This window comes from Epargyreus clarus, unplaced genomic scaffold, assembly GCF_041222505.1.
Source record: "Epargyreus clarus isolate Ecla_fem2 unplaced genomic scaffold, WU_Ecla_fem_2.2 ptg000004l, whole genome shotgun sequence".
Lineage (NCBI taxonomy): Eukaryota > Metazoa > Arthropoda > Insecta > Lepidoptera > Hesperiidae > Epargyreus > Epargyreus clarus.
The window spans coordinates 6,305,156-6,325,788 of NW_027332212.1; the positions used below are offsets into that span (position 1 = coordinate 6,305,156).

The 20,633-nt window shown below is 39.0% G+C and overlaps 2 protein-coding genes across 2 annotated transcripts; one reads left to right on the forward strand and one right to left on the reverse strand.

Moving 5' to 3' along the window:
- The first annotated feature begins 326 nt into the window (after positions 1-326).
- Positions 327-3,181, forward strand: Cog8 (conserved oligomeric Golgi complex subunit 8). Its single transcript, XM_073093030.1, has 7 exons — positions 327-527; positions 677-983; positions 1,345-1,510; positions 1,641-1,736; positions 1,810-1,993; positions 2,183-2,346; positions 2,431-3,181. Exons 1-7 carry the CDS (start codon positions 473-475, stop codon positions 3,121-3,123), a joined length of 1,665 nt encoding a protein of 554 aa, XP_072949131.1. The 5' UTR covers positions 327-472; the 3' UTR covers positions 3,124-3,181.
- Positions 3,182-3,279: 98 nt separating this feature from the next.
- rad50 (DNA repair protein rad50) lies at positions 3,280-19,837 on the reverse strand. The gene is made up of 22 exons (XM_073093031.1): positions 19,483-19,837; positions 18,938-19,121; positions 18,276-18,461; positions 16,725-16,938; positions 15,934-16,025; positions 15,583-15,792; positions 15,056-15,219; positions 14,167-14,315; positions 13,735-13,849; positions 13,084-13,320; positions 12,598-12,756; positions 9,350-9,463; positions 8,470-8,667; positions 8,011-8,157; positions 7,494-7,709; positions 6,864-7,024; positions 6,237-6,471; positions 5,716-5,922; positions 5,156-5,352; positions 4,738-4,842; positions 4,335-4,451; positions 3,280-4,098 (listed from the first exon to the last, which is right to left on the reverse strand). Exons 1-22 carry the CDS (start codon positions 19,735-19,737, stop codon positions 3,852-3,854), a joined length of 3,909 nt encoding a protein of 1,302 aa, XP_072949132.1. The 5' UTR covers positions 19,738-19,837; the 3' UTR covers positions 3,280-3,851.
- Positions 19,838-20,633: the final 796 nt, after the last annotated feature.

The window sequence follows — 20,633 nt, forward strand, 5'->3', positions numbered from 1 at the left end:
AATGTTTACCTTGGGTCCGTCATGGTTCTCTAAGAAATTCCAGTGCCATCAAGAAAGTGTTATTGCTCACTTTGAGAAACACTGATTTCCACTGACCGAAAATGCTAAAATAGTCTTGCAAGTGCATAATATACATCATTAGAATGCGCACTAAGTCTATAATAAATATGATCATCTATCTATGGTCATCTGTTATCAAAACTTAATTGTCAGAAAGAGTGACAATGACAAAGTCAGAATAATCAATGTCAATTGTCATTATTGTCAATAATGCAATATACGTTATCAAACTCGCCTTGTCAATAGTTTCATTAATTTTACAAGATTTATCGTATAGAACGTAGATTTTTGCCTTTTATTCTTATTTACGAAAAGTAGACTAGATATCAATTTCTGTTAGATTACTTTGAACCACTTTGATTTGTATCACGTCCGAGTCAATTACTATTAAACTTTTGCCTCAACCACAAGAATGGCTACAGAATTAAAGGAACTCTGCCAATTATTGTTTCCAAATTCAACTACAGGTAATTATCGTATCGTGTAACCAAAAATACAAAAACGCAGTGCCCACACATAGAACAAATTTTTACAACATAGGACCATGGGACATAGGATTTATTTGTTATTAGTAGAATTGATAGTATACAAACTTTATGTCATATTTGTATTCCAGAAAATGCAGACTATTTTAGTGATGTCACTGATTATATTAAAAAACTGGGTTCGCAAAACTGGGAGCACATCCGCAAGGAACCTGAAAGATTGACTGAAGAAATGAGCCACCTGACAGAACAGACACAAGATCTTGCATTTACCAACTACAAAACCTTTGTGGAAACGGCAGAGATTTCACAAACTATCATGAAAGATTTGGGGAAGTCTAAAAACTCAGTTGCAACAGTTTTAGACACAATGCCCAACTTTGTGGAGGAATGTGAGAGTTTTTCACAAATGGCTGGGAACATCATTCAAGAGAAAAAGTAAGGGATACTAGGTATATTAATTATACCATGATATATCTGTGAAAGAAATAATCTATTTGTCATTTCCTTTAGGACTACTGGTTATAATGCTTATTAATAACATAGTACTTTTGAAAACTCAGAAGTTATAATTGGACGTAGTTACACGAAGAGGATCCAATCCACAATGGACTCCATATGGATTGGATACTTTTCGTTTAACTATGTCCAATTAAACATGCTAATATTCGTTACAGATTTTACTTACTTGATGCAGCATACAATTTCAACTTTGCTTACCTGTTTTTTAAATCTATGTCAAAAGTGACTCTATCTATGTCTCTAAGAATGTTGATAAAGTCTTCCTTATTATTTTCAGGCGGTTTAGTAGTGTCCGTAATCAAAGTGACAAGCTTCTTGAGCTCCTGGAATTACCCTCCCTTATGCGAGAGGCACTCAATGCTGAAGACTATGAGAGTGCACTAGACATTTTTACATTTGTTCGTAACCTATCCAAAAGATATTCAGAGATACCTATCATACAGGTGTGATACAGTTTAGAATTATTCTTAATATCACTTGGCATGAAATGAATTAATTAGTAACAATAATTATTTATTATGAATCTTAAGTGTTAATTATCTAATTATCTAAATGATCTAATTGCATTTTCAGAATACTACATCAGAAATAATGACCCTCTGGTTTGAAACACTTTATCATCTTTTTAATCAACTTCGTTATGATTTGCCACTGCCTCAATGCCTACAGGTAATACAACTTCTTTAGACAAACATTATTGTTATTTCCGATTTTGAAAAACTAATTTAATTTTTATTAATAGATTTTAGGATACCTACGACGTGCAAACACGGTGTTCAAATCTACAGATGATGAGTATAGTCGTATGCAATTGTTGGGCACTAAAGGTAGTGGTGCTGTGATGTCAGATGGTCTTCATCTGCATTTTCTGAAGGCCAGGAATGCATGGTTTGAAAAGGCTCTTGAAGATGCAAAAAATACAGAGTGTAAGTTCACAAAAACAAAGTTTCAAACTATTTAAATATATGTATTGCATACTTTCTGCTTTACCCAAAGGTTTATTGGTAGAGCATGCTTCTAGCATTAAGTCTTTTGTACCAATTTGTGTGGTTTAATAAAGTTTTAAATAAATAAGTGTATATGTTTAGGTATACTTATCTATAATTTATTTTCAGCTTCTGAAAAACTTTTACGGAGGATTGTGGAGTTACACAGAATTCACATATTCAATGTTTTGACACAACACAAATCTATATTCTTATCAGACTCCCAAGAGACAAAAGTAAGAGATGATGAACTAAGTGGAACAAGTGCATTGTCATGTTGGCTTAAGCAAAAGGTAAAATTACGTTTGTTTTTAAATATAGCTAGTGGACTAGGCTGATGACATCATGTATCCTTATCACCTCATTTATTGTTTCAGGTTGAAGTGTTGGCTCAGATATTGAATCAAGACATACTTCGAGAAGATGAATCAAGTTTTGAATCATTACTAAATCAATGCATGTATCTATGTCTATCTTTTGGAAGAGTAGGAGCTGATTTAAGATGTGTTCTGACCCCGTTATTTCGTAATAACATCCTTACGCATTTTCATAGTGGGATGGAAAAAGTAGATAGCCAATTTGAAATTCAAATGAGGTCATATAAGGTTGCTACGATTAAAAATGTACCAAGACCTGTCAATGAAAACATGGCTTCAGGACCACCAGAGAATTTGTTGGACTACTATCCTTTAGCAGAGTACTGTAATGGTTTATTGATGGTGTTAAATTCACTGAGAGTCACAGCGCCATTAAATATTGTTAAGAACGTGTATAATTCATTCCGGAAATCTTTTGAAAAGGCTATGCAAATTTTGATTGCTTTCTATCACAAAGAACAGCAAGCCTTCACTGATATTGAGAGACAAAATTTTGTGTCTCTGTGTGTTTGTTTCTCTGAAGATTTAGTTCCATATATTACAAAATGCCTCTCTCAATCATTCCCGCCAACACAAATAGCAGAGCTCCTTGGTGTAACCCTGACTAATTTGCAAGAGAGTAAAATATTACAAATTGATCAAATTGAAATTTGTAAGCCTTTGAATGTAATAACGGGACTAGTAATGGGTTAATCTTGTGATAAGTAAGTTATTTATATATGTATAATAAAATATATGTGCTGTCTTTATACTAATTGTTTTGATTTCAATAGTATCTCACAAAATAGTGGAATTCTAACTTGAAGTTCATAGTCAAATATAGTTTGGCAAGTGAAATGAAAACAAATGTTAATATAAAAATTTAATTTTCTTACAAAATGTATGTAATGATTACTCATAAACATAACTTAAGGCACCGCCTTCTTAGGGACTACTTGAAATAGCAACAGTATTAAGGAATGATTATAATTAATGTTTAATAAACTAAAGTCTAATTTTATATCGCGGGACAAAACTGACTGTTATCAAATTAAAAATAAAACCGTATTAAAAATAATTTTACATAGCAACATTTCAAGTTTCTATTTTCTTAGAAAATTGAGAACAGCCCTGTAAAGACAGACATACGCACGTAAACTCAGATGGAAAGATAAACTCTATTGTAGTTACAAAGCTTCAATTACAATAAGGAAAAGTTGAGTAACAAAATCAAAGGTAATTAGAGATTTCAAATGTGAGCAATTTCTATTGGATAATAGTAAGACATTTAATATAAAAATATTTTAAGCGTAATATTGATTTATTTATTGTTGTACTCTACAGTATTTAACATAATATAAGCTAACAACACCATATATTGTTTTTTGAACTGGCAGTTTTGTCCTACAAAAGTAAATTAAGACTTTAGTAAGTACGAAACATTAGGAAAATCTTATTTTCTTAACACGCGATTTCCCGTCATCATTCCGGGAAACTTCATAGAAGTGGGAAACTTTATCGATATTTCCTAGAGACTCGATAAATTCTCTATCGTGCGTGATTATGATAAACATAAAGTTCTTCTGCGCCATTCGTTCCTGTACTATTTCACCCAACGCTGAACACAGACTTTTAACATTTTCTTCATCTAAGTTTGTTGTTGGCTCATCCAGCGCTAAGATACCGAATCTGAAATTTTATGGTCCAAGTTAGAACAACGCTGGAACACAAAACAACGACAAGCGAACAAACAACAAAGACGTTGTAACAAGTTGAAGTTAGTTAAAACAAAAATAAACATAATCCTATGTTTATATGCTAAAACTTAATTGGTAAGCGTTGAGTCTAGTTTGCAAGTGCATCCTTTAAAATATTAGCGACGAAAATAACAGCGAATTAGGAATACTTTGGAATCTTGATCTCACCTTGAACTGAAAGTTTCAGCGAGAGCTAGTCTAATAATGAGACAGGCAAGAACTTTTTGACCTGCACTGCAGCGCCCTCTCATGTCTATTTCCACGCCATTCTTGGATTGAACCACTCTGTAATTTAAAGCTTAGTATGAAGAGATCAGGTATTTATGTCATCTGATTTTAATTCTTTGAGTAGAGAAATGAAAAACATCAGTCTTCACTCAAAATGGAAAGTTCATGTTCTCATGTTCATGTATGGGAATAGTCAATTTGTGTCTAAAATATCCGGAAGCGTACAGATGGTTATACTATATTTATAAAATAATTTAAATAACCAATTAATAGTATATTATGGTAAGTTGGGTACAAAACAAATACAGGTCTATGATGATAAGTGACAGAGCAAATTATTTACCTATAATCATATTTACGGCGTTCGGAATCCGCAGTCATGCCTCCTTCAGTCTTTATCTCAATATAATCAATATCATTTCCTCTATATATCTTTCTCCACATTTGTCTGCAAAAAAAATTAAGAAATGTTACGTTTATAAGTGGCGATATTATCCCAAAAAAATACTAATTTCATATTGTTACCCTTGCATATTAATGATATCCGTAAAATTCTTTTAAAAGTGTAACTAACGGTGAATTTGATCAATAACGCCTTAATAAACTAGGCTGTATTTTACGACCCAAAACAAGACATATCCCCTCCCCCGTTACATATTACGCGCGACTGTGTATATCGAACTTCATAAACTTTAATCTTTAGTGAATTTATACTTTAGGCGTCTCCTACAACATCTTAAATATTAATTAATCACAATTACCTTATGATCAGGTTGATATTTTCCATCTTTTCCCGGTGGAATTCCATAAGGCACTTCTCCAACGCCACTGAGTAATCTCTTATGTCTTTATCAATTGCTTTCGTAACATGCAACTTGTAGAACGCTTGTCTATATTTAGTTTCTACATTTTTCTTCAGAGATCTATTTAAATCAGCTTTGCTTCGTTTTAATTGCTCCTGTAATATTAAATTAAAGATATGTCATACATAAATAATAATAAATACATAAATAATAAGAGTCGTCCGTTTCATAGAATGGCGCGACGGGCGTGCTAAGCCATGTTGTTAAAGGTATAACTAGCAAACAAACATGCAGTTTACACGATTATACGTGGTGATTGCCGCCCGTACACATCAGTAATCAACCCCAGATAAGAGTCTTAACTAAGGTTCGTCACAGACAGCGGCCTACCCCTGAGGACTAAGATTAGAGCACTACTTGAGGTTGGTCCCATAATTGTTGTTACTCTGAGGTCGATAATGAAATTGGAACTCCTCAAATGAGTGTGTCTCAGTATGTTCATAATACATTTTCCTCACCTTAAGTTCCCGCAAGCTTCCTTCGTTCTGTGCCTTCTCCCTGAACAATCTGGTTTGTTGCTCGAGCAGCGGTTGTTTCTCCGCGATCATCTCCACACTGACGCCGCTCAGTTTCTCATTAATGTTCTTTAGTTCCTCCTCGTGCTTGACTATGCCTGCTTGTGCCGTTAGCAGCTTTAGATTGTCGTCCAAGTTGCGTTTATAAACCTAGACAAAAATAATCAATATAAAAAAAATATTTGAATTGAAATGGAAAATTTCCGAGCTACTATTAAAGTCCTGTGTATATGTATGTTTCTTTAATTTTATTAATGAATGCTGTCAGAATGTGTACAATTTTTGTGGGTTTAACTTTTCCAACATAAAGTGTCAATTTGAAGTATTGTAAAATAAAAAATCAATATGTTGATAACACTGTGTTAATTGACATTCCACCCTTGTAATCCCATTTTTTTTTATTTCTATTGTTAAATAAGAATGATAAATTAAGTTATTATAAGATTTAAAAAAAAATTGCATACCTCCTGTCTTGCGACCTCATCTTTTAACGTATCAATCCTCTTAGTAAGTGTGTCGCGGTCGATCATAATCTGTTTCTGTTTGTCCATCAATTTGTCATTCGCTTTTTTAATCTTCTCAATCTCATTCGGTATATTTTTGTCCAAATGCTGCTTAATTTCCTTCTGGACGGTTTCCACCTTATCAAATGCATGTACCACCTTCATAATGTAATTATTTTTGACATCCACTTCACCCCTGTTAAACCATAACACGTTATCAATACAATACCAATGGTAAGGTAAACATATATTTAACCAATTGGTCAGTTTGGTGGATTAATGCTAAATTGTCATTTCGAGAATGACCGAGATGAGAGATGAAAAATAGTTTATACAGTTGATAATGATTTAAGTGGCCAATAATTAAAAATTGCCAATAGAAAAGTATAAAATCCCACTTGTATCAGATAAAGTAATATGTTTCTCTGTTACATTTTGACAGGCACGGCCCACGCGTGCGCGGTCGTGTTGCAGAAGAAATAAATACATTCATACATATTGTAGAAAATGGTATTTTGTCTGACACATACAATGCCTGTGGATATTTATGCACCATAGCGCGAGTAAGTAATGAAAATCAAGACAAACCTATTTTTCTTGACAACTTCATTCTTTGACTCTTGCTTCTCTTTCAGTACTGCTTCAAGAGGTTCTGTTCCATCTTTAAGTTCTTTCAATTCCTCTATAAATTTCTCCTTGTCTGCTTCAAGTTGCTTCTGTGTTTCTTGTAAGTTGTATAACTCTTGAATCTGTCAATATAGATAATAAAAATCGATTTTTATCAGATGAAAAAATTTTTAAATGATTGTTTGATAAATAAAGAATTATGGATCCAATTTTTTGAAAGTGAAAATGCCTCCTCCGCGCTGCACTAGGATTTCCTGTATCGTAGCTGACATGAGCATACATTAAGGCGAGAAGACAATCACCTACATCAAGTACAGAGATTTAAATTCATCATCTAGACATCTGCCTGGCTGGGAATCGTACTCTGAAGCCTACATATATCAGACTTGAGAGATGACAACTTCATCACGCAGGTCATCAAAAATTTTGGTTGCTTCTTAGGAAAAAAAGTGTACAAATAAAAAACTAGATGGCGCTGGGCGCAATCAAAAGTAAATAAATTATATAACACATCGGCGCGAGCAACTTCTGTTCCTCGCTTAATAGAAGTATTATTTTACTATTATATGAAATTGATTAATAAATCCAAACCTTCTTTTGTACGTTGAGCATTTCTTCTTTCATTTTATTCTTCTTATCGGCCATGGTTTGTAGTCTCTTGTTGTGCGAGTTGATCTTAGCGTTCGCGCTCTTGATGCGCGCGCGCAACGTACTGATCTTCTGCTTCAGTTCCTTCTGCTTCGCGATCGCGTCCTCTAGCGTAATGTCCGATATGAGGTCGGTGCACTGGGAGTTGATTGTGTCGAACTGTAAACAAATCTTTATTATTTATCATGTTGGTTACCATGCAAATAGATGGACATAACATGCTTTTTTAAATTTTAACAAGCTTTTTTAAATACAATTATTTGAAAAGGTCTGTTTCCGGACATGTTTTGTCATGACATAACAATATGATAAGGGTTGGGAAATTTAAATTTGACTAGGGAACTATCGCTGATATCTCACTCTAATTTGTTGCTGTATCTAGAAATATATGTACAAAACTACAAACTACACACAAAAATGAAGGTCTCTCCTATAAAAAATTTCTTCAACGAATACTCGCCTCTTTAGTAGTGGTTTTAATTTCATTAGTGTAACGATCCAACAACGGCATGTCCCCTTTGATTTGCCGCGCAGAGGCCAACTTCTGTTCCGGTTCGGCCAGTGACAGCGATAGCTCCTCCGTTGACTCCGTGATGGTCGCTATTTGCTGCAAATTATATCACAGAAAAATGAATAATACAAATATGTAAATACAGATGTGTAACTTCACCAGATACATTTAACTCTTGGGGATAGAGTACATAAAAAAATAAGGATTGAAAAATATAAGTATTAATTTTTTACTGTGCTCTACGAAGCATGGAACTGCACTTGAAGTTTAGTTACTAGCATTCACCCATTCAACTCCTGGACACCACTAAAGTTTAAGCTTTGAAGATCCAACAAGCTGCAGTTATGCGCGCTTTAAAATAGTTTAAACTTTATCAATATAAAAAAAATCTTCGAAATCATTACGTACCTTATCAAGATCACTCAACCGCTCCTCTAGTTTGGGTATATCCGTGTCTTTCAGAGAGTTAATCTTATCGTTGAGCGAGCGCATGGCGAGCAGGTCGTCCTTCTTAGCGGACTCGCGTTGGAGCTCCTCCGTCGCGCGCTCCAGCTTCGACGGTACGTTCATCACTTGCGTTGCTAGCTGCGATATCAGATCTGTCACCTGGAATACAACTAAATATTTAAAATTCTACATGCTGAAAACATAGATAAGTATGGATATCGCACCGCCTTGTAATTGAAGGAAGCCATTAAATGGTTTAAACAACTGACCAATGTATCAGCCATTTAGTGGCTGTCATGGTGTAATTTACGCGGAACAATGCCGACATGTGCAGTTAAGACGTAAAAAAAAACGAAATCGAATCGTTTCATTCGTAAATTATCTAAAAACTACATTTTTTTTTAATATTTTTCCAACACGAAAATAGATGAGTGGTTTCAATTGTCAAAACTGGTTACATTTTCTTGTCAGGAGTGAGTAATCTTTACTAACCTATGCCTGGAATACAATCAAATATTTAAAATTTTACATGCTCTAAATATAACCTCTCTCATTTTCGAAGTCTGTGAAAACATACTGAGGAACATGTAATATGTACATAAATATTACAAAGGTATGTGAACTGGCCTTTGATTAGTGTGATAGCTATAGTACAAGATTTTGCAGTTGCGGATACAAGTGGGTTGATTGTAATGAATAAAATTATATACAATTAGTTCCATTTAAAATTACATTGTAATAACTAGTAAATTAAGGGGAAATTGACAATAATTTACATATTGTAGATAGTTTATAGATGGAATGTTATTTTATTAGATTGCAAAATTCCTGATATACATACCTCAGTCTCATTATCAAATCCCCTATTACAGAGAGGACAGCAATTGTTGTCCTTTAGCTGACCCTTAAACTTGGAAATTATGAATATTGATGATTGAAGCTCATTAGTTTCTTCCTGTAAACAAAAACGGGTCAATTAGTTGTATTAAAGTAACAAACAAGCATGCAGTCCACTTGATGGTGTGCCTGCACTGCCACATGAGAACATCTAAAACCAATTCCACATAGAACAGTACTTATACCTGAAGTATTTATACCGCTCTAAAGGCCTGAGATGTAGTCAGTCTCAGGTGAAATTTAGCTGGCATCTACTGCTACACGCTAGAAATCTTGCGTTTAGTGCTCGCGCTTCGTCTGCAATGACGTCACCTGCTGGGGGAGCACGTTACCTGCAGCCGGTCGACGCTGGCGGTGACCTTGGCGAGCGTGGCCTCGTAGGGCTGCGTGCCGCACGCCTGGTACATGCGGTCCTCGGCCGCCGCCAGCTCGCGCTCCGTCTGCAGTGACGTCACCTGCTGGGGGAGCACGTTACCTGCAGCCGGTCGACGCTGGCGGTGACCTTGGCGAGCGTGGCCTCGTAGGGCTGCGTGCCGCACGCCTGGTACATGCGGTCCTCGGCCGCCGCCAGCTCGCGCTCCGTCTGCAGTGACGTCACCTGCTGGGGGAGCACGTTACCTGCAGCCGGTCGACGCTGGCGGTGACCTTGGCGAGCGTGGCCTCGTAGGGCTGCGTGCCGCACGCCTGGTACATGCGGTCCTCGGCCGCCGCCAGCTCGCGCTCCGTCTGCAGTGACGTCACCTGCTGGGGGAGCACGTTACCTGCAGCCGGTCGACGCTGGCGGTGACCTTGGCGAGCGTGGCCTCGTAGGGCTGCGTGCCGCACGCCTGGTACATGCGGTCCTCGGCCGCCGCCAGCTCGCGCTCCGTCTGCAGTGACGTCACCTGCTGGGGGAGCACGTTACCTGCAGCCGGTCGACGCTGGCGGTGACCTTGGCGAGCGTGGCCTCGTAGGGCTGCGTGCCGCACGCCTGGTACATGCGGTCCTCGGCCGCCGCCAGCTCGCGCTCCGTCTGCAGTGACGTCACCTGCTGGGGGAGCACGTTACCTGCACCCGGTCGACGCTGGCGGTGACCTTGGCGAGCGTGGCCTCGTAGGGCTGCGTGCCGCACGCCTGGTACATGCGGTCCTCGGCCGCCGCCAGCTCGCGCTCCGTCTGCAGTGACGTCACCTGCTGGGGGAGCACGTTACCTGCAGCCGATCGACGCTGGCGGTGACCTTGGCGAGCGTGGCCTCGTAGGGCTGCGTGCCGCACGCCTGGTACATGCGGTCCTCGGCCGCCGCCAGCTCGCGCTCCGTCTGCAGTGACGTCACCTGCTGGGGGAGCACGTTACCTGCAGCCGGTCGACGCTGGCGGTGACCTTGGCGAGCGTGGCCTCGTAGGGCTGCGTGCCGCACGCCTGGTACATGCGGTCCTCGGCCGCCGCCAGCTCGCGCTCCGTCTGCAGTGACGTCACCTGCTGGGGGAGCACGTTACCTGCAGCCGGTCGACGCTGGCGGTGACCTTGGCGAGCGTGGCCTCGTAGGGCTGCGTGCCGCACGCCTGGTACATGCGGTCCTCGGCCGCCGCCAGCTCGCGCTCCGTCTGCAGTGACGTCACCTGCTGGGGGAGCACGTTACCTGCAGCCGGTCGACGCTGGCGGTGACCTTGGCGAGCGTGGCCTCGTAGGGCTGCGTGCCGCACGCCTGGTACATGCGGTCCTCGGCCGCCGCCAGCTCGCGCTCCGTCTGCAGTGACGTCACCTGCTGGGGGAGCACGTTACCTGCACCCGGTCGACGCTGGCGGTGACCTTGGCGAGCGTGGCCTCGTAGGGCTGCGTGCCGCACGCCTGGTACATGCGGTCCTCGGCCGCCGCCAGCTCGCGCTCCGTCTGCAGTGACGTCACCTGCTGGGGGAGCACGTTACCTGCAGCCGGTCGACGCTGGCGGTGACCTTGGCGAGCGTGGCCTCGTAGGGCTGCGTGCCGCACGCCTGGTACATGCGGTCCTCGGCCGCCGCCAGCTCGCGCTCCGTCTGCAGTGACGTCACCTGCTGGGGGAGCACGTTACCTGCAGCCGGTCGACGCTGGCGGTGACCTTGGCGAGCGTGGCCTCGTAGGGCTGCGTGCCGCACGCCTGGTACATGCGGTCCTCGGCCGCCGCCAGCTCGCGCTCCGTCTGCAGTGACGTCACCTGCTGGGGGAGCACGTTACCTGCAGCCGGTCGACGCTGGCGGTGACCTTGGCGAGCGTGGCCTCGTAGGGCTGCGTGCCGCACGCCTGGTACATGCGGTCCTCGGCCGCCGCCAGCTCGCGCTCCGTCTGCAGTGACGTCACCTGCTGGGGGAGCACGTTACCTGCACCCGGTCGACGCTGGCGGTGACCTTGGCGAGCGTGGCCTCGTAGGGCTGCGTGCCGCACGCCTGGTACATGCGGTCCTCGGCCGCCGCCAGCTCGCGCTCCGTCTGCAGTGACGTCACCTGCTGGGGGAGCACGTTACCTGCAGCCGGTCGACGCTGGCGGTGACCTTGGCGAGCGTGGCCTCGTAGGGCTGCGTGCCGCACGCCTGGTACATGCGGTCCTCGGCCGCCGCCAGCTCGCGCTCCGTCTGCAGTGACGTCACCTGCTGGGGGAGCACGTTACCTGCAGCCGGTCGACGCTGGCGGTGACCTTGGCGAGCGTGGCCTCGTAGGGCTGCGTGCCGCACGCCTGGTACATGCGGTCCTCGGCCGCCGCCAGCTCGCGCTCCGTCTGCAGTGACGTCACCTGCTGGGGGAGCACGTTACCTGCAGCCGGTCGACGCTGGCGGTGACCTTGGCGAGCGTGGCCTCGTAGGGCTGCGTGCCGCACGCCTGGTACATGCGGTCCTCGGCCGCCGCCAGCTCGCGCTCCGTCTGCAGTGACGTCACCTGCTGGGGGAGCACGTTACCTGCAGCCGGTCGACGCTGGCGGTGACCTTGGCGAGCGTGGCCTCGTAGGGCTGCGTGCCGCACGCCTGGTACATGCGGTCCTCGGCCGCCGCCAGCTCGCGCTCCGTCTGCAGTGACGTCACCTGCTGGGGGAGCACGTTACCTGCAGCCGGTCGACGCTGGCGGTGACCTTGGCGAGCGTGGCCTCGTAGGGCTGCGTGCCGCACGCCTGGTACATGCGGTCCTCGGCCGCCGCCAGCTCGCGCTCCGTCTGCAGTGACGTCACCTGCTGGGGGAGCACGTTACCTGCAGCCGGTCGACGCTGGCGGTGACCTTGGCGAGCGTGGCCTCGTAGGGCTGCGTGCCGCACGCCTGGTACATGCGGTCCTCGGCCGCCGCCAGCTCGGCGCGCCGCTCGCGCACCAGCTCGCGCACGTGCTTGCGCTCAGTCTCCAGTGACGTCACCTGGGGGAAAGAGAGGAATACATATTGCTGTATTGTTCATCCATATATCCTCTTGAGATACAACCACGTTCAAACAAGTTAACATTGTGTTACGCCGAGTAAAACTATGACTTAATAATTAAAACACCCGACGACATTCCACCGAGTACATGGAACGCGTGCGCATCGGTCGGAGGTTACGATCAAACTGCCAGTAAAACAGGCGTCCCTCCAATGCGCAGCTCAGTGTTGCTTCATGATGATCACAGAAATTAATTTTATAGAATACATACTACATCCTAAGCATCACATATAATTTTTTATTAAAATATGAAATCAGATACTCACTTTTGTGTGGTTCTCTTTAAGCTTCTTCTTCAAGGAATTTACTTCGGATTGCATTGCAACTTCCACCTTGTTAATAGACATTGCAAAACTACTTTCTGGCATTTCGCCCAGGAGTTCTGTAATAGTGGTCCTGTGTTTGTTTTTTAAAACAGACAGTTGTTTTTCCTTTTCTTTCAAAGATTCCTCCACTTTCTTTTTTTCAATCAACTTGGCACTTTGTTTTTGTAGTAATGATATCTGTTAGGCAAAAAATGGCTCATTTATTATGTGTTATGGATACTATGTACTTAAAATATATTGTTATGTAAATAAGCAGCATACATAAATGTGTACACATCAATTTCTTAAAGTATAGCTAGTATAAAAAGTTTAAAAAGATCAATAATACAATAATATTTATTTTTAACTTTTTATTTTTAGTTTATTTGATGTTTTAGTGGTCATAGTAAAACACACTATAAACAATAAAGTGTCTATCTATCAAGTTCAAGAGTTAGTTCGCTGTGTCAGATGGACTGCTTATTAAAAATCTCGTTTTTACCCTTTGATTACATATTTCTTAATTATTTTCAAAACATTGCACAACTAATCTTTAATTACTTTCATAGATATGATATATAGCAAAAATGATTAAATTTCAAAGTAACATACCTTTTCATCATTTTGTTCCTGCTCTTGCTCATGAGTCTCCATTACTTTTTCCTCTTCGGCAATTTCCTTCTGGCTCTCCTCAATATTAAATTCCTTTTCGGTTCTTTCATAATCTCTAAAATTAACATAGTATGATGTACATGTATTTGCTTACCAAAGCCTTCTTTTATGAATATTATCCTATCCGAAATTATATATTTTTTTCTATAATATATAATTATAATCTTTTTTTAATATCTCTGAATAAATCAATACCTCCAATGTAAAATGAGTATGTATTTTAAATTTCAATTGGTTAAAAATAAGTGGTATGTCATTATGACCCTACCATTCTGCCCTATTGCAGGGTATGGGTCTCCACTCAGAATGAAAAGAATTAGGCCTGAATCATAATATAATTTATTATATAAAGTTGGTAAGTATCATACTCACTCTTCAGCAGTTTTCAGCTTTTGCTCCAACAATTCCAACTTTTGTTTTGACTTATTAGCATCTGTTATTTCTTTACCAATTTTCACTATTTTCTTTTCAACTGCTTGTATGTCTGATTCTTTGCTGGATATTTTTTGATTGTGACCAGACTGAAATAAATAAAAGAAATGTGTAGTTTATGCAATCCTTCTTGTAGTGAAAGCCCAATTGGGAGTGCAGATTGGTGGAAGGTACAGGTTGGATGATTTCCAACCCCCCATAGGCCTCCAACTAGATTTACCTACTACATATATAACAAATGGGATCGAAATAGAAAAAGATTTTATATTTAGTTTAGTTTAAATAACAAATTCTAGGAAATTAGAGATAAGACTAACATGACTGCAATATTTATGATAATCATTATCTATGGAAATTGAATAGTATCTTTCGACATGATTCCATTTGAAATGTTCAATGGTACTGTTTTCCTACACTCTTACACCTACAGTTTGCTTATGCACCCTTGGCAGCAGAAATACTAGTAGTGTTGTTCAATATTTAGCCCACAGACCTTTGTAGATTACAGGTCTGTGATCTAGCCACTCCTAACAAGAAAATGTAACCAGTTTTGACAATTGAAATTGTCACTGTCATCTATTTTCATGTTTGAAAAATATTAAAAAAATGTAGTTTTTAGATCATTTACGATATTTCTTTGCACTTTTTCTTCGATATCATGTTTTTGCACCACGTAACTGTTCATGTCGGCATTGTTCCGCGTAAATTACACCATGACAGCCATTAAATCACTGACAGAATTGTCAGCCGTTTAACCCATTTAATGGCTTCCTTCAATTAAAAGGCGGTGAGATATCTATACTTATCTACGCTACCAAATATAACTTACTAAGGCGACTATACTTTGATCCACTATTGACTGCAGTTTCTTCTCCTCGGCGTCGGCTTGTGCCTTGAGTTCCTTGAGCTCTGCATTCAAACTTTTTATTTTGTCTGTTATTTTGCTCATCGCCTCTGCAGCATCTTCGTTTTCAACCTTGTCCATTTCCATTTCTGGAATTATAAATATTTTGATTCTAAGTTATTTGCACTTAACTTTCCAACATAACCTAAACTGTTTCAAACTGTCATTTAAAAAATAATGGGTAGATTATGTAATGATCATTCCAATGAATCTTTTCGAATTACAGTATTGTTTACATTTGCCAATTTCGCCTAAATCTATGAGAGATGGCACCACTATAAAACTCTGATTGGAATTTTGAATCACGCTATGGAAGTTTTTTAAACATTTTGCATATAAACAAGTTGTGAAGTGATTTTAATGAAGAACTGCTGCCGGTCTAGGTATTCTGGCATGCAAACTGTCTTTGCCAAGTATTAATTTAGGAAGTCTCATATGCCATAATCACTTACCAGCAAGTTTTGCAACATCAACTATCATTAAGTTCCTCTTGTCCATTTTTTCTTGGTTCTGGCTCTCCAACATAGCAAGTTTGTTGTATTTAACTTCATTTGACATTTTTTCGTTTGCAATTTTCTCCTCCTCCTTGTTAAAGTTCATGTTTTTCTTGTAGGAAGCATTAAGCTCTTCTTTCTTTGATTCAACTGTTGCTTTATAATTACCTAAAATATAAATTAATAAATGAGTAACACTAAGACTATTTTTAATAAGAACAATATGGGATGAAAACAATATATCAAGTATTCATGGGCTGTCAAACATTTAATTTTACCAAAACAGTTATTTATAAAAAAATACATTACTTATAGATTTTTCTAGCTCTTCTTGAGACCCTTCAAATACACTTGTGATTCTTTTTTTCAAATCTTCCTCCTGTGATCGACATTGTTCTAGTCTGTAAAGTAAATGGATGATGTAAATAATTAAATAATATAAGTTGTACTAATTATTAATTAATCTAACAGGTTACAAAACGAAAATAATAAAGAAGACAATAAGAAAGAAGGAATAATCTGAAATGAGAGAAGTCATTCTCATAATTGGTTATTAATGTTATTGTCTAGTTTTTCCACTATTAAAGAAAATCATAATAAATGTTGTAAAACGATAATAGCACCTGTTAAGATATGATAAATTTCTCAAGTAATGACATGTGGTAAATTATCTAATATATAAAATTCTCGTGTCACAGTTTTCGTTGCCATACTCCTCCGAAACGGCTTGACCGATTTTGATGAAATTTTTTGTGCTTATCCGGTATCTATGAGAATCGGCCAACATCTATTTTTCATACCCCTAAGTGATAAGGGTTGTTCACCCTTAACATTCTTTTATGGCAACACAACGTTTGCCGGGTCAACTAGTAAATATTTATTATTGTAAAAGTTGAAGATGGGAATGTATATATTGTATTTTGAATTCACTTTTGAGTGTTTCTTTACTGGCAAGCGCAATCTATTTTAATGACCCAACTTTTACAAAGAGTGTAATAATTAAATATGCAGATATATTATATGTATACATGCAATAAAAACAGTCACAAATAAAAATAAAACCTAAGTAAACCTAAGTAATAAACCAAAAGTATAATTACTTATTTTTCGCCTTCTCCCGTTCAGATTCAAATTCCACTAGATTCTTCTGCAATGTTTCTATTGAATTAATTTTTTCAGTGATAGGTGTAAGTTCTTTTGTTAGCTCTGAAACTCTTATTTCAGCTTCGGATATCCTTGTTTCTGTATTGACAACGTCTAGTTTCCTCTTATCCAATTCCTGTTTCTCATCAGTTAAATGCCCCACTTCCTGTTCTAAAATGGAACAATATGGAACAAAAATAAAACATCTTTCTTATTACATAGGAAGACACTCATAAAATTGTTTTTATACACTATTATATGTAATGGTATGTTAACAATCTGCAATGATAACAAATGACAGGTTTACTGCAATAAAGATAAAATACTGGTTTAATTATGTTCATATTTTTCTATATTTGCACAATGAGGAAGTCTATCATAATAATTTCTCAAGCCTTCAGACTTTTTATAGGAACTGAAACATAAAATGAACTTTCCATCATCACCATAAATGAACTGGTGCTGAACTTTCCATGTATCTGATATTAAAGTTTTGTTTTTTAGAACTGTAAGTGATATCCTTAAGTTGGTAAATGAGATGTTCAACTGCATATTTCCAGTAGAGAAATAACATACTTAGAATTAAAATAATTCATCTTTATTGCAGTGGAGCATTTAAATGGCGAATTTGAAATTAATGTACTAAAAATGTAATAGATATAGATAAAAAAAAAATAAAGTACACGCTTTTATAGAAATCAAACTAAAAAATATAGATAATATAAAACTTAGAAAAAATTTAATGAAAAATTGTATTAACAACAAAAAAGATATATTTGACGACCCGCGTGGCGGAGCGGTCACCATACCGGTCTGACGCACAGAGGGTCCCGGGTTCGATCCCCGGCCAGACAGATTTCTAAATGATGAAATTAGATTTCTGATTCTGGGTCTGGGTGTTTGTGTATTTGTCTCTGTGTGTGTCCATGGCACCCACGACACAGGGAATCCTAGTGTGGGGCTGTGAGTGTAGAAAGCGTTATTTATTTATTTAATTGTAAAAAAGCATGGGGTGCACACTCTCGGTAGTTATAAATATTTTACTGACAGACATGAGCAGAAGGACCAACACTGATATTTTCAAAAGCACCCCATGCTTATTTTACAATTAAATATATCTTATTTTGTTGTTAATACAATTTTTCATTAAAAATTTTCTAAGTTTATTTTATATTTTTTAGTTACATTTCTATAAAACTGTGTACTTTAGTTTTTTTTTAAACTATATTTATTTTTTAGATAAATTTCTTATAAAAGCGAGTTCTTTAGTTTCTTTAATTATTATTTATTGTTTTTTTTATACTGCTGTTCACATTAAGCATCCACAAAGCATTATAATTATAAGGATGTATGTTGATCTCTTTCTACTGAAAAACGGAGTTACTCACTGACAAACATAAAAGTGAAGCTAATATAAAGCATGTAAACACACTTTAAGAAGTAACTGCTGTTTCCAATTAGAAATCACATCAGAATTTTTTGTATGAAATATTTTCTTTAAAACTTACCTAGCAACTTGAGTTGTACTGTATACTCTTTTCTTATTTTACGAAGGGTGTCGAAGCAATCACTATACTTGTCTGCATCAAAGATTTCATCAAACCGTTCCTTTACTTTCTTACCCTCGTCTAATGGCCAACTAGAGTCCTCTTGATGGCAAAATATTACAGAGTTTAAAATTGCCTTGGATACACCTGAAATTAATTATTAATTTTTGAATGCCTAGCGACTTGTATACATGTCCCGAAACAAAAAATGTCCTAATCGGTCCATGGACATGCATACATGTCCGAATTTTGCACCTTGGTATTTGGCTTATTTTAAATTATCTACATATTATTTGTGGCTAAAAATACTTTTAATATGTAGTATGTGAACCTATTTTACCGATACAACGTATTCCTTCATGTCACTAGTACAAAAAAATAAAATTATGACATTTCTATTCAGTGACTTCTCGGCGTCAAGTGAAAAGTTTGGTAGGGGCACGCTCGGGCATCTTCGGTCGAGTTCGGCTGGACGGGTAAAAGTTAATTAGTTTAAATCTCTAATTAGATAGGTTGGTAGACTGGGAGGCAATTAGTAGGCATAAATTACTTGAGATGTTTCAAAGATTTTCCGATTTTATGATGGAGGATGAAAACATAAAACATTTTATATTCTAATTTACCTAATTCTTCATGCATCACAGAATCCAAATCTGCACACCTGGATGACACGTCTGTAGTTTTACCACTTTCATCGATAATTGAAAGGAATGAGTCCAGAGTTTGAAACTTAGTCTTTTTCTTCTGCAAAGCGGTGACCTTCATTGATCTAGTGACCTCCAACTTCCTATCCTTGGCATTAAAAATCTGTAAAAGCAGTATTTATGAACAAATTGATTGATGAATAAAAATAATTAAAGGGCAATACTTGCTTTGTACATGAAATTTTAGATTTTGTATTTTCATTTAGCAATTTAGTTATTGTGTTGACAAGCAAATTGGTACATAAAGTGAGGAGGTCACTACAGCTCATAAACACAATAGATGTTGACAACTAAATCAGACAAGAGTCTAATCTGACTTATAAAGATCCAACTTCCTACGCACAGCCGAATGTAATCAATTCTACAAATATAGCTAGACCAGGATGCGTTAAGATAAACGGTAATAAGAGATGTAGCCTACACAGCATAATACAAACATTGAACGTGTATTCATATTCACTAACCTTTAATTTAACTTGCCCCAGTACTTCAGTAGACCTATTAATTTTAGCATCATGAACAAAACATTCATTACGGCTGCCGGGTGGCATTTGCCCCGTGATAGCATAGCGAAGACATTCGATAATTGTGGTTTTGCCGCATCCATTTTGCCCTAATATTAGCGTCAGAGGCCTCTCAAACGATATACGCTGTTCGTCAGTTTCTTCAGGCCCAAAACTACGTATCCCTCGCACAGCTAAAGATTGTATTCCTGCCATTTTATATCTAATCCGGAAGATTATATTCAATCAACAAACATTTTACGACAACACAACCGTCAAACAACCATGCCGCCCGCCCGCCACCGGCTTGCAGAAATACAGATTCGAAATTAATAGTGTTGCTATATTTGAATATATCGTAGGGGTGCTTGATTAGGTTACTATACTCTTTGTGCTTGATCAATGAGTAAATTATTTTTAGGGCCTTTATACACGACAGCTGACCATGGTAATTTTGGTCATTTCTAATCAACAGTCATTAGTTGGCCTGAAAATAAAGTCTAATTCATGTCTTGTTTTCTTATATTCGTCTTGTCTCTTACTTTAAAATTAGCAACAATATTATTACACTGAACCAATGTTACGAACACATTATTATAAAAATACTATACAAATTGATATTATATTGGAAATCATGCATATTTAAACATTTATCTCTGTAATAAGTAATTGAAGGTGGTAGAACCCTTTGTGGTTCGACTCCGGCGGCACCACCGCCACACCTATTTCTACCTAATAACAGCAGTGTTAGGCGCTGCTGTGTTCCGGTTTGAAGGGTGTGGTAAGGGAGACAGACTTTCCTGAGGCGTTCCAGCTTAGTCCTCAGGAGTAGCGGCGCATCTGTGGCCGACCTCAGTTAGGAATGTCTAATCTTATCTGGGGTTGATTACCGATGTCCATGGGCGGCAGTAGCCACTTACCATCAGGTGGATTGCATGCTCGTCTGCTACTCCTATATTATTTAAAAAAAAAGTAATTTTTAGTGTATTTCATTGGAGTAAATAAGGGGAAATATAAATTGTTAATTGGTTCGGTTACTATTCACGTTATTTTGTTCTGTTCCGAGTGTATTGACCAAAGAGTATAGTAACCTAGGTATTGACCGTTCATAA